The 24,334-nt window shown below is 43.9% G+C and overlaps 1 protein-coding gene across 3 annotated transcripts in view; it reads right to left on the bottom strand.

Annotated features, from left to right (window-relative positions):
* Positions 1-18,058, bottom strand: part of LOC133411206 (low-density lipoprotein receptor-related protein 8-like) — a 48,094-nt gene extending 30,036 nt beyond the window's left edge. For 2 of the 3 annotated variants that reach the window (XM_061693243.1, XM_061693244.1), the window contains exons 1-3: positions 17,900-18,058; positions 17,409-17,525; positions 2,864-2,986 (exon numbers count right to left, since the gene is read on the bottom strand). In XM_061693243.1, coding sequence (XP_061549227.1) covers positions 2,864-2,986; positions 17,409-17,525; positions 17,900-17,954 — 295 coding nt within the window. In that variant the 5' untranslated portion in view covers positions 17,955-18,058. The remainder of the gene's footprint in view (positions 1-2,863; positions 2,987-17,408; positions 17,526-17,899) is intronic. The other variant, XM_061693245.1, reaches the window with a different exon arrangement.
* Between the last annotated feature and the right edge of the window lie 6,276 nt (positions 18,059-24,334).

Genomic DNA, 24,334 nt, shown 5'->3' with positions numbered 1-24,334 from the left:
TTGGACTGAATGTTATTATACATAAGAGAACAATAGTCAGACTTGCTGAGCTCTCTTAACAGTCAACCAAAAGCTGTTGTTGTGGTTGATTGCCAATCAAATAAAGCAATACAAGTTCATGGAACAAATATTAGAATTTAGGTTGTAAATGTAGGTCATTCTTTTTTTTTTTTTTTTTTGTAGATGAACGGAAGTATAACTGGTTAGCTGTGTCATTTATTCTTGACTTCATTTTGAGTTTGTATTTGTTTTTGTTTTTCCTTTAATCCTGCAACACAACGGCCATATCTTTCCACCATTTAGGGGAAAGTGGGATGCAGGAGCCTTTTAAAAAGTTATTTACTTCTTAGCGTGATGAAAATCTGACACTGCAACATGCAACATCATGTGAATAAAGTGCACACGGCAGGCGATTTACATATAAATGGCATTTTTGTCAGCCCAGATTTTTGTCTTCTTATCGTGCAGTCAGGCGATCTGAATCACTTCTTCGTTTATCTTTAATTGGATTCTGAAAACAAACACGTTCCCCGTCAGAGGTCGCTTTATGTTTTCCTACTTTCCGAGGGAGTCAGCTTCCTACATTATTTATCCAACCGACCAGCACACAAACAAAGCAGTGACGAGGATGAGGCAAAAACAAAAACACACAAATCAATTGCAATTCTCAATTCAAGGTCAAAGTGTTGGTTAGTCTAAAAAGAAAAAGAGTTGGTCTCAAATTCTGAAACGTCACCAAATTTTCGGAATTTCCTTTTTTACATTATGCCGGTCTAACGGACAAGTCGTGACAATGGGTCTTTGAAGCATGTTTTAAATATTCTAACATTATTCTCTGTAAGAGTTCATTTGACACACATCGTTTCTGTCAATATATATTTTTTTTAATAATTCTTCTTGTCAATTATTCTTTAATCCTACCGAGGCTTAAATTCACCATTTCGCCAGGAACGCTTTCAAAAAATTAAAATTACAAAAAAAAAATTTTTGGACACATTTCTAGCCTCTGTTACGCACAGTCTTGCTAGCTGCGCAGTTTATTATCAACAGTGACAGATATTGTTATTATATTTTATTTTGTAGTAGAGCACATAAGTCAAATTATAGATATTTGCTTCATTTCAAAAAAATAGTGAAAAATGAATCCAGGAAAGCATTCAGACTTGTCAAAGAAGCCCAGGCGAATTAATTCACTTTTAAATTCCAAATCGTAAAGCGTCGACAGCTCGCTGAAATTGAACTCAATTGAATTTCGTTTTGTCTCGTTTTCTTGTTTCCCACGTTCGCGTCATGTCTCGCTCGTTTGCTTTTCGTTTCCACCCGTTCGCGTTATCCCTGTTCCTTGTGTCTACCAATCAGCTCCCTCCAGCTACTCGTGTCTCTTCCGGGTGTGCCTCGCTGTCTCGTCAGTTAGCTACCTATCGCTAGTTTTGTCTTGTTTTCTGCAGTGGTGAGTGTTTTGTTTCCTAGTATTTCTTTGTTACTTTGAAGTATTTCTAGTTTTCCATGATCCTTGTTTGCCTTTCTTGTTTTGTTGTCAAGAAATACTTTTTCAAGACTCTTTGCCTTCCTGCTTTCCTTCACTTGGATCTTCCACCTTTTGCCACCAACTCCACCACGCAAACCTGCAAACGTACGGATTTGCTGATTTAAATGTGTTCATATTTCACATGTAGTGTAATTCAAGTTATTTGGTTTATGTTATTGACTTTGATGGACTTGAAATGTGGTCGACTCATAAAATCAACGTTGAATTGCTTATTGCAATATTGTCTGCACGTGAAAAACAATTGTTTCAGATCAGATACAGTTGTCGCATCAGTTTTATCTGCGGCTATTTCGGAATAGTCCTATTTGGAAAGATAAACAAGCATTGATGAAAGTCAGATATGCTGCCGCAATCTGATGTGAGCAAAAATGAAACAACAAATAAGTGAGCGGGGCCTCTCATTTGAGCGGTGGACTCATCCAAGCCCCGCCGGCGTTCGTGTGTGGGCGGGCATCACTGACTGACTGACAGCCAGAGAGCCGCCACTCAGTGCTGCAGGTAATCGCCGCCTTTCTTGCGTGCGCACAAGTGCGTGGGCGAGCGGAAGTCGGTCGGCAAGGCGGCTGCGGTGCCACGGGAGCCGAGGTGACGAGGGAAATCAGCGAGGCTCTCACAGGGCGAGTGAAATCAAAGCGTTTCCACACCAGATGAACACCTGACAGCGTCGGACGATGCGACACCCAAAATGTCAAAAGAATTCACCTGATCTACGATACTTTCCCGGTCTGTCAGATGCTTCAGCTCAGTTAAAAAAACAAAAGCTCATTTTCATGAAAATTCTGGTTCATTGAATTGCGAGGACATATAATTTCCTTCTACGTGATTGTGTTCAATCTGCAGCTCTTTATCAGACACAGAGCAATATGAGTTCACTTAAATGGGTGTCGAATTGGATCCAAATGCCTCACAGAGAAGCAGTAGAACACCCATTTCTCACAGTTAACCATCAAACAAATTTTGAAAGCCAACATAAGTCCAAGTTAAAGGTCACAAAGAACTACACATTGGAACATGTAAACGTGAGCACTCCTAAGACTGAATGATTCCAAATTTGACCTAACTCAGTGAAAATATGCCTCAAAAGTCTGTTCGGCGAGCACGAAGGTGTCAAAGATGTGGCTCAAAAGATCCGCTCCAATAACTGCTTCAGGTTCAATTCTTGGAAAAATCCAACTACTGTGTATAATTGAGTGTCCTATGAATTGGCAGGAGTTTAAAAGGAAACACACAAAATGGGCAAAGATCTCACGACCCCTGCTCGTAAGCGACACGTCAAAACATTTGAATGAAGTGAAGTGAAGAGGTTTCGCTTACTGCAAGTCTCCTCCGCCTCGTCAGAACCGTCCGGACATTCTGGTTCGCCATCGCAGCGCCATCGCCCTGGGACACACTGCCCGTTCAGGCAGGCAAACTCCGCGGCGGCGCACGTTCTCCGGGCTGCACACGTACACAGAGAGAGAGAGAGAGAGAGAGAGAGAGAGAAGGAAAGCGACAGGACAGGCGTTAAGGTCGCTCTTCCCCGAGGCCTAATCTCCGTACTAAAACTAAATCCCGGCCGTCGGGCTTTATCCAGCTGGCCCGTCGTCTTGGCATATAAAACTAAGTGACGTCGACATGTTGCTGTTTAATGATGGGAAGATCAAAGAGGTGAATCCTTCTTATCTTCCCATTGTGTTCATTCCAAACTGCGAGGTGCGCGCGTATACGTAGACAACAACAAAAGAAATGCCACTTTCCTTGCTTGTTGGAAAAGTGACAACGGCTGAGCTGAATTTTCCGATTCGTCTCGAAGCCCGGAGGTCCCGCGTCAGACGGAACATTTCATGAATTTCATTTGCACCTCCGCTAAGGTTTTGTGTTTGTTTGTTTTGTTTCTGTGACATTTGTTTGCCCGCCATCAGAATTAATCGACCCCACCAGGGCGCTACTCTTTTTTGGTTGTTGTTGTTGATGATGGAGACGTAATAAATTAAGATCTGAGCCTCTCGGCAGATACATTTGTCCACCCGTAGTATTCATTTGAACATGAAGCATACCTAAACTCCGCCACTGGGTTTTGTTTACTATGTTGTTTATTTCCTTTCCTGTGCTAGAGAAATGGCAGTGATGCGGAGTAGCTATGAGAACAACTGTGCATAGTTGCTGATGCTATTAAAGTTTGCGTATAGACTTCTATTGTCGACGCGGATCTCGGATAACTTGCCCTTGTATCCCATATTACAGTCGTATTAATTCCTACTGCAGACGTGTCAGGTAGTTGTTCATGTCCGGATCAATGTCCTGTTCCATGTCCAAGCAGTTCGCGCAATGTAGTCGGATTCCTTTCCTGATATTACTACTTTACGTCCTGAGTTGAAAAGGAGTTCTACCGCTGTATTTTTCAATTCCTTGATGTCTCTGATTACTACAACCTTGGCAAACTCTGCTGTTAGTTCATGAATATTTAGCAGTTTGCGCTCCACGTATATTGTATTTTCCATTGCTTTGTATTTATTTTGTATTTTTGTATCGCTTCTACATTGCTTTTTTAGGTTTGCACGATCCCGGCTACGTCGGCATTTCATTTAGTCCGACGATCGTTTAAGTAGCTGTTGGATCGCTGCAGCTTTCTTCCTTGTGTTAACAATTCATTTTGTGTTTTGTCTTTCCGCATCTCATGGCAGTGGCAGCTGATTGTAAAAAATGCATTAAAATTCCAAAATGGAGATTGTGGCACGAACTGAAAAGTTGCGACAGAATGTTCTGCATTACATGGCATGCGAAAAATCTTGCCTTGATACGTGGTCTCTGCAGTTCTCCAGCGGACCCACGTGATCGTGTTTGCTTCTTATCCAGTCCAACCAAGGCAGCGACTGATTTGAGTCAAGGTCTACAGGGGCCACAGTTCACTTGGCAATAATTACGCAGGCTATGACATGCCATCTGCTTGGAGTCACTTTGGTTTTTAATTAGTGCAGATTTAAAAACATACGGCTCGTCTGGGATACAAATTAGGGGGGCAAGCTAAAGGAAAATGTTACAGAAGACGAAGAAAGCAATACAGTTATTTTGTTGTTGATTTTTTTTAAACGTGAGAGGTAATCATGTAGAGCTCGATTTTGGCAGATTATTAATGTGTTTTATGGAGACCAAATGCAAAGTGTAAAACCACATAGAATTTGCCGATATAACTGTCAAAGGCAGGAGCAGCACTCACAGGACACGAATCCCTACGACATGTCGTAAATTGTCCATGGGGCAGACCATATTCTCCGTCGCTGTGCTTAATCCAGAAAAGGTGCGCAGCCGCACACCTTTCTGGATTCGTACGGAAAGCCTCAGCCAGCAGAGCTCGTCGGTCCCTCCAGCATAGCCTGAGAGTGATTTATAGTTAAGGCGGTTTTAGTTCAGCTCGGCCAAACACCGAGAGATTTGCAGCACCTCGATGCCTGAACCCCGGACGGGCCTACGGTGACTGCTGCGCAAAAATCTTGAAATCTCGATTCGTTAAAATGGAGCTCAAAGATGCAAATACTACAAAATGCGCAAGAGTCCACTTCCGGTTGCTCTCCACATGCTTGCAAAACATGGGAGACGAATACAGTATCCAGTAAATAGACTGCAAACATAGTGACAATCAGGGAAATGAAATGGTCCCAGTATGAGAATGGTGCACTCTGTCGCCGTGTAAGCAGACGCACAAGCCGGTGCGCTCGCTCATCACAAAAGCTACACCTGCACAATATATTAAGATGCATTAGCAGAGTATTAGAGCCAAAGTGAAAAGAACAATCGTACAATTATAAGAGTCATCATTTGAATGAGTGAATGTTAAACTTTCCACAAAAAATCCAAACACAACAGTGAGTTTGTCGTTTGGTTTTGAAATGCACTCTTGTCTTTTGTGACACCAGTCCTGGGACCTTTCTGACACACCTTGTAGCTTTATGCTCAATATATTGAATTACCAGTAGCACAGTTTTTAGTTGGCTAATTCCACCGTTGCCCTTTACGCATGTCGGCTCCATGTCTGTATTTAGATGAGGAAAGTTGAGAAAGGGATTACTGGACGTCCATGTTTCTCTTAGTTGTGTTTGTCTAAGATGCTGTGAGGGTGCAGCAGTCAGGAACTAAAGCAGGAATCTGAAAGAACTCATCGGTGGACGTTCCAACAAGAATTCAAAGCTATAGAAAAGAATCTGATGGCGCGGATATCGCGACGACGTGTCACTCAAACCAGCAAGGCATTATTTCTCACACGGGAGACACCGCAGTTCACATTGCTCGTGCTGAATGCGTGGATTGTATTGAGATCATGGCATGACCTACATTTCAAGACAATACAGACTCATGATTAATTCCACTACGACCGCCAGCTATAGTATTTGACGACACATGCGCTGTCGGCTCAGAGTGATGTAACTCACACATTTCCTTTGTTCACGATCACGATTTATTATCATTAAGGCTGTACGATAGTAGGTCAGGGGATTCGAATGAAATATTCCCACTGTGCGAGTTCACTGTCGCCTTGCATATGGAGAATGATGAATGAATGACGCAAACCGGCTGTAAAGTCGACCAGCCCTCACACTGCCGCGTATTGCACGCGTGGTCGTCGTACAGTAACGGTTATATTTACTGGTACGCATTTTGCATTCTAAATTATTATCCCTGTTTCAGAAGTCTGGAAAGGATTCAGTTGGGAACACGAGCAAATCTTGAGGGTGCCCCAGCGGACGCACACGGAACAACTGCGACAGTGGAAAAGAAGAAAAAGACAACAGCGGGATGGTGGACGGTGGACGAAGCAAAAAAAAAAACAGTAACTGCGGTAGAGCGACAGGTAAGTTCGATATCACTTCAGCTTCCACTTCAACAGAAACTGCAAAATGTCTTTGGAAAAGACAAAATGGCCTCTTCCTTAACACAAGAAGATATAAAAGTACTGATACACTGTACTTAAGTAGAAGAACAGTTGCGCGTGTAACTTTGACTCTGGTAAAAGTAGGGTGGCACAAGACATAACGCATTCCCCACAAATCATTCCTGCAGTCTAAAATGTTCTGAAAAGGCCCTGGGTGCGGAATATCTCGCTTCTCTGAATCTGTTTTTGTCATTGTGTATATATATTGTGTATATATACACTGTGATCAAAGCAGACTCTAGCAAAAAGCAAAAGAGGTTTTAACAGACAACAACAAGTGCAACAAGCGAGCCTCTTTAATTCCACAGCCAGGGTCATGCAGCTGTCAAGAATCAAAATCCCCAAATCCCACTTTTATCGGAAATGAGCAGCAACACAGTAAACGTCCCGATGAAACTAATCCCGCTCGGCAGATGGGGAGGCTTCTTTGCGGTCGGATGAAACCATGAGAGCTCATTAAGATAAAGAGCCACTTCCTCGAAAACGATCGCAGGCTTGTTTTTTTGCACAAAGAAGTCAAAGCATTCAGGTCTGGCGCTGTACAACTTCAAGCTGAAGTTTTAATCAAAATGAAATCGCGCGAGGCGTTTGGTGCATGCTGTCGCCGTCCTCATTTGAGAAATGAAGGCCACCTGATGGAGGAAAGCCACACGCTTTGAGGGCAAGTGGCTTTGCAAGGCCGCTGACACCTCGGCCGGTGCACCTCGCGTCGCGGCTTTCCTCGCACGCCTCAGTAGAAACGTGCCCAAATCAACACCTGCGGCCAGACGCGCCTTCCTCCTGACTTCACCATTCTGGTGGACCCGCTTAGCGCAGCCCGCTGAGGCTGCGACGCCGCAATTCATTTTGTCCTGCGCGTCTCGTTTCCCCCCCATCCGAGACACAGGTGGCTCACCACATACTTATTGATGACACGCCGGTTTGAAGCCTTAAACTAACACCTTTATGAATAACAGCATCAAACACATTTCAGCTCGAAACAGACTTCTGATAGCTTGAACACAACCTCCGTTATAAACGGACTACCTCCTTGATTTGGTTATTTTGAGACCTGATGTGATGTAGATGAGTTCTGTTATAATTTGGCACATCCGCTACATGTACTTACTGCTTTCAAACCAGGAAAACCGGTAAGCCTCTCAACAAAGGCGCTTTACCGCCATCTACTTATATTTTACCTCAGTGTACATTCAAATATAAACCACAGAGGGAAAACAAAACAAGTGCAATATTATTTTTGTGTTGCTTTAACAGTTGAGATAAAGTAGACTTTGTAAGACCGTGAGCTTGACTTTCAAATTGTTAGGCTCCTGAAGTTTGGGCCAAAAGTAAACGTAGGCTTGAAACGCTTCAACTGCTGTTGCAAAAGAAATTTGGATTTGAAGCCAACACTACAAAGCCTGAAAAGCTATAACTGCTTTCAAATATTTACAGTCCACAGATACAAAGAATGGAATTTTTGATCCCATTTTCCAGTTCATTAAGAAGGGACGCTATTGGGACATTACATCAATAGAGATTGGAATGTTTGATTTCTTTTGTCCATTCAACCATTAGAGTTTTTAATAAAGAATAAAGTCAGTGAAGGAGTTTGTGAGTTCAGAGGTCACTAAAATTGTTTTCATCCCATGGTTGATGTTTGATGGCCCGGGCGGGCTCTGTGCGGGCACGCCAGCCGTCTTCTCCGGAGCTCATCAAACCATGGCAAATTTTTCGCGACCCTTTCTTACGAGCCGGTGCAGTCACACGCTGTTGCGGAACGGGGGCGTGTCTATCAGCCCCTCGTGTAACTTGGCAAACCTTTCTGCTGGAGTTCATGGAAACCCATTTGTGTACTCTTGAGGGGGATGGCCATCATCATCATCATCATCATCAGATTTAGATCTGACTCGTGTCCTCCGATTGAACTGAAAATAGACACCTAATGACTGGTTGCGTTAAGTGGAAGAGAGGGGGGGGGGGGGGACTGACGTAGGGAATAAGAAAGAAGAAAAAACAAGGCAAGAGCAGTCACATTGGTGAATACGCAAACGTAATGAAATGTGGAACTGTGATTATTCTAACGAGCTTGAAAACGGAACTAAACCACAATCGTTTTTTTGTGGTTTGAGCCACACAAACAGTTCAGGCGAGTGTAAAACCCCATGAGAGCAGTTATTCTCATTTCAGAATACATGCCGCGGCACGACATCGCAGACGGAAAACGCGGAGAGACGGCCGAGAGCGCAGTCAGCCTTGTGTAAGGAAACCTGTGCCGCACATAAAAAAGAACCTTTTTACCGAGGGGGTGAACTCTAATGGGAGTTAGGAGATTAGCCTTTTAGCCAGAGCAGAAAATGAGATGCGGCTCTATTTTTTCCCCTTTCTTTTCTCCCTGCCTACAATACTATGGAGCTCAATGGCAGCTACAGAAGGAATTTACCCAAGTAGCCTCACCGGCCTCAAGACTAAGGCCTTCAAATTGCCGTGACAAGGCACTAAAATGAGGATTATACATGTTTCCTCTGCAGATAAAAATTTGCATAACCGTAATCCTGCCCGAGGTCAATTATCTTGCTCGAGTAAATCTGCTCCCAGCAACGAGGCGGCATAATTAAGACTCACTCTGTCTTTGAACCAAACCCAAACACTTCTGCAAGCCCGCGACAAGACTGTTTCTGCCGCTGTGCACTTTAAGATGAAAATGTTCGATTTGCTTTTCTTCAGCTTCATTTACAAAAACACTAAACACACACTGGCTCAAATAGACAACGGGAGGCCTGATAGACTTTATGTCGAGCGTGCTGAAAATCGACCGACGATACAAGCGACTACCCGTCGTAAAACAATCAACAATACTCAACGTGAGGCTGCAAAGAGTGGCAAACGCTGTAGGCCGTACTGGGGGACGTTCGCAATGGCTTCTCCAAGCCGCAGTCTTTCCCAAACTGAGGGTTGCGACCCAACATGGGTCCCTAGGGCAGTTTTTATTGGGTCACTGATTGTTACTGACCATTTTTTAGTTTAAAAAAAATATATATATATATATATATATTTATATATATATATATATATAGTTCCATGATATGGCAAAACTGACCAAAAAAAATGGTGGAAGTGTTCATTTGAAAATGTAAACACTTATTTTAATTGTTCTATTTTTGAATTATTGTGAGAGACAATTAAGTGTCTTCACATAGACGAATATCATTCATTCATTATTAAAAATAACATATTGTGGCTTAGAGGTGATTTACGCAAATGTGTTTTTTCAGACGTGTATTAAATTGATAGGTTTTTGCATTATTCGTTTTTTTTTAAAAAAAAAAAAGGTTGGTGAGCCCCGGACTCAAGAAAAATAAAACGAGGTGAGTAGCGGATCTCGCTTTACAAATAAGGTCGCCTCTCAAACATTCAGTGCAGTCGGTTTTCATGGTAATTTGACGAAAAAAAGAGAGCCTGGATGTATGCCAATGGTCAGTATATAAGTGGGGTATCTATTTGAGAGCCTGTAACTCATTACGTAACTCATTGAAGTAAGTTTGGATCCCGGAGAGGAACCAGGGTTATTGCGGAAGTTAGGAAACCGGTGAAGTGATGCATTCGTTGTTTTTTATAAAGTCACTTTCGCTCCGGCCTTGTTGGGCTGCGCAATATTTCAGCCACGTTAGTCCACTTTTCTGAATCTGGTTGCAACACAAACAGGAAGTACGTCATAAAGTGAGCGACGGCATCGAAACGAGATTCCGTCATTTCTGTGGTTTAGGACTTTGGAGGTTTCTTTTGATGGCATGTGTAAATCTTTTTCACAACTTGGATTTGTTGCAATGGGCGCAGGCGGCCTTCCTTTGAATCCACCTGAAACATTGATGTCAAGATGTAAAGGATTTGTTTCCAATCGGTGATGTTTACAAACAACCTGATCCAATTGTGTGGCGGACTTTCAGGGGCGTACATTCCAAGCGATTGTTGATTGTTGACTGATTGAAGTGTGTGTTCAAGATTCAGAAGTGCCATCTTGCGTTTTGTTGGGTGGCAGCAATAAAGAAACCTTTTGAGTAATACAGTCGAGCTCAATAATTCTCCAATTCTGACAGCAATCACATCATTTCATGTTTTTATTGTTGGGTTTGCTTTGGTTGTTATTATTCCTATTTTTACATGTCAGAAGGATGAACTTAATAAAGCTTGTCATTATTTATACCAGCTGTTTAAATTCGGATTTCCTCGGTCTCGTTTTCATGCTCGGTTTTTGACCTTGTTGCCATGGTGATTGTTCTCGCTAAATCCCTGGGGCCGAGGAACCATCGCTGTTCAGTTGTCGACGTAGACAATGGCAGATTGCGACCCCACCTCCAAGTTGACCTTTTCGACATTGCAGGTTTCTTTTTTTGTTTGCTGCCCATCTACTCTGAGCTGCATCACAACAATTACACGGCCAAACACACTCGCAAATCAGTGAGAGGGCAGCGCCCCTCCTCCCCACCCTGACCCACAAAAATCCCGAGAAGATCTTGTCTTTATACAGACTCTCTTTTTTTCTTCTTCTTCTTCTCAGGGAACAATTCACAATCCACAATCCTGACCAATCAAAATGCTCTCATTCTGTTCTGCTTGTCTGTGCACATCAAGTGTTTCAATGAAAGTGTTTTTCGTGTGCGGCGCCCGAACGGCTGGGCGTGCGGTGCGCGTGCGTGAGTGCACGGCTGTTTTCAGGTGCGCGTGCAATTGTGCAGCAGCAAAGCAGCTCGAGCACGTCCATCTCCAGGCTGAGCTCAGCGGCTGCACTTTGATCATCGTGTCCCTCCTCAAAGCGCGAGAGGTCAGGAGAAAGTCATTTACCCGCTAACGTTTACCATAACTTCATATCAGCACATTTTCTAGCTCTTCTGAGAGAAAAAAAAAACAAAAAAACAAGCTACTCTCTGCTAAACTTCAGAGTTCTGACTTTAGCATCAAGACACACTGTCAGAGTAAAGGAATGCTCTTTGGATTCCTGTACAACGGAGATTTACGCAAGGTCATTGAATTGATAGTTTAGTTTCTGAGAAAAAAAATGAATGTGATTCCATGAAATTATGCAGGGCAATATTTCACCGGTTCATATCAGGGTTGCACTGGGTGGGTTTTCTCCGGGTACTCCGGCTTCCTCACACATTCCAAAAACAGGTTTCATGAAGCCGCTAACTTGTCCTCAGGTGTGAATGTGAGTGTGAATGCTCGTTTGTCAATATGTGCCCCGCGATTGGCTGCCAACCGATCCGGGGTGTACCCCGCCTCTCGCCGAAAGTCAGCCGGGTCGGGCGCCGACTCAGCCGCGACCCTAATGAGGACGAGCGTGGTAAAAAGTGGAAGATTAGATGATTCATATCAGCTATGACAGCTACAGTGAATATAAAATGTCGAAACACCCCTGTTCAATTGCCAGGTTTTGGAGATGCAAAAACAAAGTGACATAGGAGATAAATCATGTCTAAACTTTTTTTTTCCCCATCATTAATCTGACCTACAACCTGTACACCTCAATTGAAAGGAAAAGGCAAATCTTTGCGAGAGGAGAAGTAAAAATGCGAAGTGTGTCCGCTGGGAAATGCGCTATTTAGGAGAAGTAATGAAGCAAGAATGCCCTCTTTTTGAGCATTAGTGAGGATAAATGCATTGGAGGGGGCGGTGAAGGCAAAAGGTTGAAGCCGGCCACCAATCCCGCTCTTTTTCCATCTTTGCTAAAACGACACGCGCTCATGTGAGTCAATGGCTCACTCTGACTTGCAGACTTGCTAATGATCCGCTTGGGCACGCTGCATTGAGACCCCCATCCAGTGCGGTGGGCCAGCGGGGCTCACCAAGTAAACAAACACAACTGTCTCCACTTCACTTGTTGACGGTGGCCCAGCGGACGACGAAATGGAGCGGCACAACGGATGCCAGTAAATGCTCCTTACAAGAGCCTCAGCATCCTTGGAACGATGTCAGCGTCATTGCTGTATCAAACGCAAGTAGCCGTACGGCCAGCCGCACTGGGATCGACTCCAGAATGTTGCTGCAGTACGTTTGCAAAGGGTTAAACACTCCGTATTAGTGCTGGCCAAGCGGCGAGATATGTTTCTCTTCGATCGTCGTTTCTACATTTCTGCCGGCCGTGATCGCTCTCCCCAACTTTGTCCTGCTCACAGCAAACCATCTGATTAGCAGATAGAGCAAGTGCATGCTATCTCGCTTTAGTACAGGAAATGATTCAAAATACAATAACGGTGTCAATGTTCTTGATGAATAACGCTCGGATAGAATTGTTCAAGATATTGATGCTCAAGTTTTCTTGAGTCTTGCTTTCACATTTAATGGCCCTGTAGGGCTTATCTATGTGGTGGAATTGACCAGAAGGTCCCTCTTTCACACGATACCTAAAGTCATGCTTTCATAAAAAAATAAAAATCTACCATAAATAAAGTGTATAACATATTCAACAAACTGCTGGTAACAAAGACAGAAACGACAACAATAATTAACGTAATAATAAGGACGTTAATTATGGCAATGAACGAAGATTGCAAGACATCGCCTTGCATTGGGAATCGCGAGGTTGATTTCAATATTTTACATTTCCAAAGTGCTAAATTATGTTTTGTGCTCATTTGTGATTAAGCCCATGTTTAACCAGAATGCATATTTGGGGCTTGTAAAGCTTTCCCACGCTAATCTTTACAGCGGTGGAATAGTGGAATGAAAGTGTACAGCTTTTTCATAAACCTCCAGATGGCGGCATACATGTATAAAATGTGAAAGTTCTTTTTCATTTTCTCCCATACCTATGTATAATGCGCACTATTGACTTTTGACCATTTTTTGTGGTAAAAAAAAAATGCGCATTATACACGGGAATTTACGGTACGTGTATTCCACTTTGTAATCTTGACTATGATTTGACAGTGCCCTGACATCCATCGTTTCACTATTTACGTTTATCTGTGCATGCAAGCGGTCCGTACTGGGGTGCGCACGCAGTTGTGAGTGGGATTAGGAATGTAATGGGCGCATGCAGAGACTGGAAGGTCAGTGGGGGATGATGGGGGATGGTGCTGTGTATGGAGAGATATAAATGCAGTCTGGGGGGTGTGGGGAGGTGACAACACGGTGGCAGTTAGAGGATGCACTTGATGCATAAAGACACGATATTGGGAAGAGCGTTAGAAGCCTTTTTTTAATTTTCAGTTTCAAAGCTTTAGCTTGCGAGCAGACACTCACCTACCACAACATTTGCTACTCCTCCCAATCACAAACTGTGAAAGCAAGTCAAGACTCAAGGCAAACGCATTTGATAGTCCCCATTAGCGATAGGTGCAATTGAGCAAAGACAAAAGTGAAGGCGGCACCAAAAAGCAGCAGGTGACGGCGGCTGCAGTGAAGCCAAGGCAACCGACGCCAAGGGAGAACACGCAAACTCCACACAGCCGGGATTCAAACCCACAACCTCTCGCCTGCGAGGCAGACGTGACAATCACTACGACGCCGTGCTGGCATTTTTTACCATTTCAAGCCACTCAAAATGGTGGTACTCGCACCAAGCGTAAATGCCGTATTTGGCCGAACCATTTATACATACAATATCCACGCATTGATTGTTATTTCAAATGCATTGTGGCGGTGTCGTCGTCATTGTCCAAATCTGGGACCTAACTGTTTGTATTGTGGAACAGTAAGGCAGTAAAATCAGAGATCTAATGTAAAAATCATTCCATAGCCAAACCAGATATGTAATTTCTGTGTTTACAAGCCAAACTTTCTACGCACACACCTCTGCCCTGCACAAAATATGGCGCACAAATTCACACTTCACTGCGCTCGCCCGCATGCAGAACCGGAAAGGATTCACGGCAGCAACCGCCCGACAATCCCTTTGTGTACTTCTAACACATTTAGTGAGCTGCCAAAGCTGTGAGATAAGCGAACAGCCTTAGCCAGTTGGCCCCGAGCCGCCGCAGACGGCCGCGGGTCCACCCGGGACCACTTGCCTTCTTTGTGCGCTCATGTGGAGCCATGATGAGGACGGGCACACGGGAAGGCGACGCTGTTTACACAACAACGCTTCAGTCAAAACAGAATTGTTTTTTTTACTTGGGTGTACGAAAGGATTCCTGTAAGCCAACACGCAATTTAAAAAAAAAACATGCATTGCCAGGCCAATAGTAGGTGATGTCACTGTAAAGAAAACAGTTGACACCAGCACATCAATATGCAAAAGCATATTTGGAATACTCTTCATCGGCGTGAATTATATGAGATTCCATTCTGATGTGTGCAACTACTGCGTCTTTGCTGGTAGAAGTAGCAGTGGAGTAAATGTACACTCGCTGTCGAAGAGTTACGGCAGTAAACGTGTTATCTTGAGCAGAACTGATTGAACATGCCTTCTTGGACAACTAACGTGCACATACGGTACGTGTCCTCAGTTTAACGCTATTGTCCTTAGCTTCCACTTTGAGGCTCGTTTTCAAACGTCTGCGCTCTGAAATTCTGCCATCATGTGAAAGAACAGCCAAAATGGCAGCTTTACTTTGACTGTATATGTTTTCAGAAAACAAACCCTATTGTACTGAGAGGTAGTGTCAGTCAAAGATCAAAATGTTGTTGGCAGGAGTCAAACGGTTCAAGAAGAGTGGGTTTTTTTTACAGACAAAATTTGCCAATTCAAACAAGTATTTCTTTGACTTTGCTGCTTTTGGGTCAGTGGTAGTCGGGGCGTCTACGATGGAGGCGTCACGCCAGACGTCACACATTACGTTTTTGTGTAAGCTGTCTGGATATGGAATTGCCTGAACAGCAACCACCCGTGGAGCTGCTCACAGTGTCAAAAGGATGTTTGTGTACACACGGTTGGAATGGAGGGGCCAACTCAATGGAGTCTCATGTGTTCCCGTGTTGGCTGCCACACTGCATTTCCACAAAACAACAAACTACCGTGCAAAATGACATGCTGTCAGATTCAGACTCTGGTGCTACTTTTGAGGGCCAAATAGCCACGTGAAAGAAACCAGCGTTGCCATGTAGATGGGCTCAGGCAGCAGGATTGTGTGTGCAGCTGGAGGCAAACCGGAACATGGGCAGAATGAGTCTGCATGCATGTTTGCATGTGAGGAGGTGCAAGATTTCCTCCTGAGCCATAATTAACCCAGACACAAAAAAGAACGTGCTTTGGCACGGCTTCGCTGCTTCTTCTTCAAGAATGTAGGCCACTGGCTCACCGTCAGAAAGGAAACGAAAATTCCATTTTGTTCTCGTGCACGGCACATCCGAGATGCTTGTTAAATGTTTATGCGCCACACAATCATAGTCGCCCATTTTGGCTCCAATCAAAGCAAACCTGTTTGTGCAAAAAGTGAAATCCCTTTTCAAAGGCACACGAAGCATGTCGGAAAGGTTCTCGGACCGGAGTCACAAAAGATATAGTTCCGATCCACGAGCTGTCCTGACAAAACTCTCGCCTCTTTTCGCGCACCGAAGCGGGATCTCTTGCTTGACGGCGAAAAACTCGCAGTTTGGCTTTGAAATCTATCGTTTGTGACACCAGCCCTGGACATTTTCTGACACACCTCATACACTGACTGAAACGGGGGGCATTACCAGTCTAATTATGTCCCTCTAATACTGTACAATCCAAACAAAAATACAGCCTGAGGCTAATTATTGGTCTCCAAGGTAACAATTTGCACATGTTCCAGAGCCAAAAGAAGTATTTGCCCATGCTGTAGAAGTCACGTGATCAGCTCAAGATACATCCTTCATTTTGCCGAGTGTGGGCAAACCTTGATTTTGGATGCGTGCATTACACATACAACAAGTCAACCACTGAATAACAATGAGATGAGTTCAATGTGAAGTGGTAACAACGTTAGCAAAAGTGTCCTTTGACATTTTAAAACGACCTGAATCGCGAGCAGACATCATCTGATTGCAGGAAGTACTAATGTTATACACTAAGTCAGGGGTGTCAAACTCATTTTTGCCACGGGCCACATCGTAGTTATGACTTCCCTCGGAAGGCCGCTACGACTGCGAACCCATATAAATAGAAGATTACCCCATATAATTAAATACAGTATACACAACACGATGAATAACCAGTTTTGAATGGAGAAGCCTATAAAAACGTTTTTCGACTGTTACGTTTACTTTCAAAGCGGGATTGGTAACAAAAAAAAAATGCTTGCAAATATCTCAATGTTATGACACCAAAACACAATTAGCAATTTTGATTTGCTTTTGCGGGCCAGATCAAATGACGTGGCGGGCCGGATCTGGCCCCCGGGCCAGCGGTTCGACACCAGTGCGCGAAGTGGACAAAATATTAGGTACAACCTAATAACATCCAATCCAAGATCGTGACACAGTGAAGAAAATCAGTCAGGATACAGTACACGCGGAAATACAAAAGTATCAAAGAGATTCAACCACAAATGACCCATATCACCATTTTTTTTTTATCGTTTTTAGGGGGTGTCAGTTGTATGCGGAAATTGTCTCGACGCGGCCTGGCTCGGCCCCCCGTGATTAACGGGGTCCACTGTACATGCATTGCCTACGACGGGAACACTGCCCCTACCAACATGGCCGCCACATAGGCGCATTGTTTCGCTGGGCTGCTGCAGTGCGCTCCTATTCCTATCTGTGGTAATTACACCGATACTGTACTGAGAAAGACAATATTGCTCTTTTGTAACCCCCCCCCGAGTGCGCGTCTCCATTTTGGGAGGCCCGGCGGGGTCCATTGCCGGTGCTCATCTCGGACAACGAACGGAAATGCAATTGCAGATTTGGACAGAGAGTGTGCACGTGTACCCTAATGTTCTGACAGACAGTTGAGGTGAGCTCAAATCATCTTACTTCCAAATGTTGTCTTCTGATGCAGATTTCTATAGTCGTGCTTTATGGCCACATAAAGGCTGCAACACGTGACACACGTCTGACGTGGATACTTACGACAATTGTCTTCATCGCTGTTGTCCGAGCAATCGTCGTCATCGTCACACCTCCACAGGGTGGGAATACATCTTTTGTTGTTGCACTGGAACTGTCCATCCTCACACTCCTCCGTCACTGGGGGGGGGGCACAAGAGCGGAATCAGCATCCAGATGGATGAATAACAAAACCAACGTCTGCTGCTCCAACTGTCATTTACAAATGAACGCCTAATGAATATGCAGCATGCATTAAGGTCAATTAGCCGAGGGGCATGTTTGGCCAGAAATGGACTTTGGTTCGCTACGAGTTGGAGAAGCGCAAAGCAAATTAGGCTTGCGGTTGAATCAATGGGCCGGAGCAAAGATTCCTTGAGAATGGCAGCCGGCAGACAGACGACAGACGCGCACGAGCGTCCTCGTCCTCGTCCTCATCATGCGCTCAGCTTCATTCAGCATCCACGCGCACGCCACCGTTGAACATCTAAAGCGTTCATGTCTCACACACTGACCTTCTGACGCGACGGCCATGGAAAAAAGTAACAATATCCTCACGTCTGGCCACATTTCCGGAGGAGCTGTCAAGACAAAGTCCGTCAAAATAAAAAATAAAAAAAATAGCTGGGCTGGTAGCGAGGCTGTCTGCGCCGCTGTACGCCCCCCACGCCACCTCCAGGATCCGCTCCCATTGAGCCCGCCCCTCCATCGAGCCCCCTCACATCATCCCCCGACAAACTCATTGGATGCCCGCAGCATGACGACACCACAATATTGAGCGAGGAGAGGAGAGGAGAGGAGAGGGGAGGGGAGGAGAGGAGAGGAGAGGAGAGGAGAGGAGAGGAGAGGAGAGGAGAGGAGAGGAGAGGAGAGGAGAGGAGAGGAGAGGAGAGGAGAGGAGAGGAGAGGAGAGGAGAGGAGAGGGGAGGAGAGGGGAGGAGAGGAGAGGAGAGGAGAGGAGAGGGGAGGAGAGGGGAGGGGAGGAGAGGGGAGGGGATGAGAGGGGAGGGGAGGAGAGACGAGACATTTCTGCTTTGACAAAGCGGATATTGCTCAGTTACCTTCACAGAACGGCATTGTGCACGTGGCAAAAGTGCGAGATACTTGTGTGGAAAAGTAGAAGTACTGATTCAACTCCTCGCCTAAAGTCAAAGTAAAAAAAAAAAAAAAAAAGCACAGATTTCGAAAGTTTCAAGTTGGGATTGGCTCCAGCTCACCTGTGACCCTCATGAGTACAAGCTCTGCAGAAAATGGATGCAGAACAACGCTCCAATGGTTCCTAATTCTGACTTATAACTGCTGGCACGTGCACCGTGTTTGGAAAATGCTTTTGTGCTCTCAAACCACAGCAACAGACACACGCATGCACAACTTCATCCGCTCCAACAATAGAACCGTGGCTGTTGGGTTCTCGACAGCAAAATTCATCTGCAAAATGTGCGTACTCGCGTCCAACGCTGCAGCCAAATCCTTCTCAGAAGTCAACAGACCCCCCCCCCCCCCCCGCAAATCGCCTCCTCAAGACGGCCCACGAATATTCGGAATTATTCTTGTGGTTACTGTTATTTTGCCCGCACGGACCGAACGTGAGTATGCACGGTCGATTCCCCTCCTGTGATTGACAGGCGATCGGTTGACCGATTCCTCGACTTAAGCGTTGCTGTCCTATTCCACCTATCGTACAAGTGCGGTCGTTTTAGTCGTATGGGGGCAGTTTGAAATCGTGCAGCGTTTGGACCTCTTTCGGTTTTGTGTTTCACGGACAATATCTCAGGGCTGACAACGACAGATTCATTTGTCGCTCGGAAAGGACAAAGGTCCTTTTCCTTTCGGGTACGCTACCGGTCACAGTTCGCATCAGACCCTTTTCAGGCAATATTGTTCAACAAGTGTCACGACGACGTCCTCGACGTCGGGGATTAGTGCGATGTCAGCTGTTTTTAAAGTGTAAAGGTTGCTCAACTCACTTCGCCGATGTTAAAGCAAATAATAAAAAAGTTCCCACGGTGAGAGGACAGAGTACGATGAGATAAGAAAACTCCAGAAAATACGTTCGCTAACAAGGACTTCAAATAAAACAATTGATATTTGGAGGTGTGCCTCATGGCCCAACTTCAGGTCTTATTTTTGTATAATTACAGGATGATTATTGAGACGTTGCAGTGCTCACACGATGCACTGCTTCCTTGAAAGTGCAGACAAAACAACATAAATGGATGTGATGATGTCTGCTCCGGCCCTTCAATTCCTATTGGTTGGACGCTGCGCAACCATGACAACAGGCCCCCTGCGACTGCGACCCTCTCTTCAACGCCGCAACTTTCTTGGCTGTAAATGCAGTCGAGCTTGACACGGGGATTCGTTGCCGTCGAGCTTATCTCCATCTCTGTGGCCTACATTCGAAAGACGACCTTGTTGGCTCCGGCTGGAAGACTCTGGACCTCGTCCTGTAAAAACTACGATGCGCACTTTTATCTGCGCGCCCGGATTTCCTAATTGCGTGACGAAAAGAGCAGCGAGGCAGCAGTTGAGTTCACGAAAGAGGAACAAGGTTCATTTTCCCGTTCCCGCTACTGTTACAAACAATATTCGCCGTGGTTCACCTTTCACGTCATTTGCATGTAAATGAGAACCATCAGATTATTGCTGAGGGTCTGTGTTAATAAAAGAGTTGCTGAACAGTGAGGTGTCATACAGGAGTCGTGAACTGAAAAATCGAACAAGTGAAGCAGATCTTTCTTCCGATGTGTGAATCCGTCATATGCACTGGAAACTTCCGTCGTCGTGATTTGACAAATTCTCCTCAAACCTGAGCACAAAAGCGCCACAGGGATGCAAAATTGCTCGACCTTCTGATCCTCTCTTATCTTCTCACACTTGTCAGCTATGCTGGGAAATTGAATTGGGCCGGCGCAGCAGGTGTGACGTGGACAAGCTGAGCTTGACTCCCCCGCTCCCGTGTTGCTTGTACTAGTATGCCATACTAATATCGTCGACTGCAGCGTGACGTCCCTCTCTTTTTTTTTTTTGTAATCCAGCCAGTTCAGGGGAAACTAACATGAATTGTTTGCTTTACACAGGCGTCTATTCTTTTGTGCTGGGCCAGAGAACATCTCTGATCAATAGTTTCCTTTTATTGTGTTGCTGCGAGTTGTATTTGAAGGATGCTTGAACAGAATACAATTATTATTGTTGCTGTTGTTGTTGCAAATAAGAAATTGGAATGAAAATGACAAATCTGCGTGTTACTGGTTTGCTAAAACTGCGCCTTCATCTCTTGCAGGTAGTTGGTCTCTGTTACATCCAGAAGTCGTCCGAGCACTGCACTGAATCAGCAAAAGGGGCTTCCTGCACGCTCCTCTGCCGCTCTCTGCTGGTTGTAATTGCAAACTACACTTTGCCACATTTTACTTTCAGAAACCTTCCTCAACATCAGAACCAGTGCCAATGTTGACTGTGTTGTCCACTATATGCAGTCAATACTGCTGTCATTATTTCTGGCCTTTAGCAAATTCGACATGATTTTGATAATACCAATTGACCTAAAACAGAAAAGGTTTAGTCTGATTTCATGTCAGACAGTGAGGGGTGGGGGGAAGCACATGTGTCTTTTTATACAGTTATGGCTAAACACATAGCCGTGACTGTATATGATGTGATTATTATAAATCAATTACAGAGTGAAGTATTGAAGCATGTAAACATCATTAACAATATCATTCGATTGTCTTTTCATGTAAATAATCCCACGACATTGAAATTATGCTTTTGAATTTGTACCCTCTTTTTACCACGAGGCAAAAAATATTGTTCGCTTTGACAACAACTTTAAAAAAAAAAATGTATCAGCTGACTCTGGATTCCGCTGAACTAAACTCCCGTTCCTAAAACAGTCACACTGAGAAAGACATCACCAGATGAAGACATTACTAACCTTTGAGTCATATTTAAAATGTTTTCCACCTTAAACATGCGCAGTAGTGATCAACACACACACACAAAGCCGGCACGATAGCAAGCTAGCAACCACTGTTAGCAAACCTGCCTAATTAATTGCAGAATCAATTGCAATCCTTCATCGCTGCGGTACAACGAGATGTAAAACTGGAAATAAAGCGTAGAATTTTTTTTAATTTGAATGATTATTTCTATCATCTTATCCTCTAACGTGCCACACGCTGACCTTCTGAGGTCAGACAAGCCTCGCGTTACGTCGCGCCCACCTCGCTGCTACCTCTTGCACAGCGAATGGCAAACTTTGATCCAGAGTCAACGGGTACGATCAAAACAACTTTACTCATCATTAACTACAAAGTATTTGTCCTGCTCATCTAAAATGAAAAAAAAGGAATAATTACATTCCAAAATATTTGTATTGAATAATGTATTTGCTTTTTTTTTGTTTTCAAGGAAAGCAATATGGTGCCAAAGATGCGTGGTAGAGGCAGATTAGCAGGAATTTGACCTCAAGTATTTCCCCAAGTGTTTAATAAATCTACATAATGTACAAGTACTGAAATACATTTCTACCATTATTCTAATTCATTGAGATGTACCTGTGTTGAATAGAGCAAAGCGCTGAGCACATACCGTTTTTTAAAAATTGGCCCAAAGAAAGATTTGAATGAGATTTGTTTACTTTCTACAGTCCAGAGAAAAATGGATTGCGTAGTAGCCAACAGGCCCCAGTAAAATTCAGATGGTTGCCACGCACCAGTCACTTCAATCGGCACCCATGAGGACTGTGGTATTACGTTGCACGATGTGAGAATAATAAAAACTGGGGACGCACCTTACGCTTGCTTACATTGCGTATCGAAGCCCGTAACGTAATAACGGCACAAATCAGCCACTTAAAACCCTTCTAAAACCAATGGAATATGAATATTGTCACGGTGTTGTCCCATGTTTTTCATGTCTCGTGTGCTCATTTAGTTATTTGTTTCCACCTGTTGTCGTCAACCTTCCACCTTGTGTGGACCAATCGGCTCCCTCCGCCCCCTCGTGTCTTGTCCAGGCGTTCGGCGTTGTCTCATCAATTTGTTTGTATTTACTTCCCGGGTGTCTTTCACTTCTTGTCGGTTCATTGTCATTGTGGCTGTCGTAGTCGGCAGTAGTTTCACTTGTCGTGTCTTGTTTGCAGTTTTAGGTTTATTCAAGTGTTCCTTTGTTACTTTGATGAACAGTTTTGGGACTTTGCTTCGTTAGCTTTTTTCATGCTCCTTGTTTGCCTTTTTGTTTTGGGATTAAATATCATTTTTGAGACTTCTGTCTTGCCTCCCTGCTTGCCTGCACTTGGGTCCTGCCACGTTTTTGCCTTGCCTTCCTTGCCCGAAAAAAAAAAAAAAAAAAAAAAAAAAAATCCTCTATTTTTATTTTTGGAATTGAATAGGCCCATGACATACTGTAATAACTGGCCAGGTATTTGAATGCACGCTCTATTCAGATGGTGTTGAAAGCCTTTTGGGCACGATGGAGGTAGAGCATGATGTGCTTTCACAGATGCTTTTGTCCGCCACTTATGTTATTAGCGTTCCATTAAGCACAAATTGGCTGGCCTTTCTGTTCTGAACTGTGCCATCGCCAGGGCATTTTTAATTTCTCCTCAGCAGTTGGTGACTGACTGTCAATAAGCATGCTCGTAATTAAAATTAACTGTACGTGTTCATGTTTACAGTGTCTAGAAGCCTTAATAATTACATGAAAATGAATCATTCTTGAAAGGCTACAGTACCGGTACCAGTCAAATTAGTATTTAGAATGGGCCATATTGTCCCCTGTGCGCGAGTGAGAAAAGGCGAACAACTGCGCACTTTTCTGGCTGTGCGCATTCGCCTGTCCGCTACCATCTGTCATTTCGACACCCGCGTGCCAGGTGGAGGCGTGGAGCAACAATAAAATGTGGCCGTTCCCTGTCAAATCTGCACATTCTCCGGTAAGCACTTTTCATCTACGGCACTCCGCAGGCTGTCGTAAATCCAGCGCCCCCTGAAGGTGAAACATTGTATTGCACATGTTGATGCCCCGGTGACAGTATGGCAACACACCTGTTCTTTTTAAGACAATAATGTGCAAAAAAGATTCATTCAAAAGTCCATTCATTTCTTCCTTTCTTCATCCATTCATTCACTTGTCCCCACTGCATGTACCAGATTTTTTTTTTTTCTTTTGCCACATTTTGAAATATTTCATTTTCAAATTGAGATCCGCAAAAGAAGCATTGTCCTCACCGAGTCACCTTGATTTTTGTACCAATGGTTGAGCATTTGTAAATTTGAAGGGCATGATAGCGTCAGCCCAGGGCGCTGATTTTCTATGATGACTGTAATAATATGAATGAAAAGAAGAAAAATGTTTCATAATAATAGGAATGCATAATGGCAGTAAGGGTTACTGTCAGAAGATTACACATCTTGAACTGCTGAATTTTCAAAACAGGCTACAGCTGTGTATATATATATATATATATATATATATATATATATATATATATATATATATATATATATATATATAGTCAAGTTCTGGTGCTATTTTGATTTTGCCTGAACTTGAAACTGAACATTCTTTTTAACTTAAATGAAATGACTAGAATTACTCGTCTACACCAGAGATTCTCATCCGGTGGGTCAGAATCCAAAAGTGGCTCCTGGACAGCTAGTGAAAAATTACTGGGGCTGATTGGTTTACAACATTGTGTTTATAATAAAAAATAAAAAATAAAAAAAACACATTATTTAGCCAAGCATGCGTTGGAAATGTTATTACTTGGGAGTATAACGGACGGTACGGATGTACAGTATTCATGTTGGGATTTTTTGGAGACGGTACTTAGGCGTACAGCGTCCCATCACTGAACATATTCGGTCCAGGGGCAGGACGTGTAACTGCCTCGCGCACTAACCACTAGTTTAAAAAATTCAAAATTCAAAAACAATTCAGTGCAGCTC

This window comes from Phycodurus eques, chromosome 13 (assembly GCF_024500275.1).
Source record: "Phycodurus eques isolate BA_2022a chromosome 13, UOR_Pequ_1.1, whole genome shotgun sequence".
Lineage (NCBI taxonomy): Eukaryota > Metazoa > Chordata > Actinopteri > Syngnathiformes > Syngnathidae > Phycodurus > Phycodurus eques.
The sequence above is the reverse complement of the archived record's forward strand: the minus strand, read 5'-3'. Positions and strand labels throughout refer to the sequence as shown.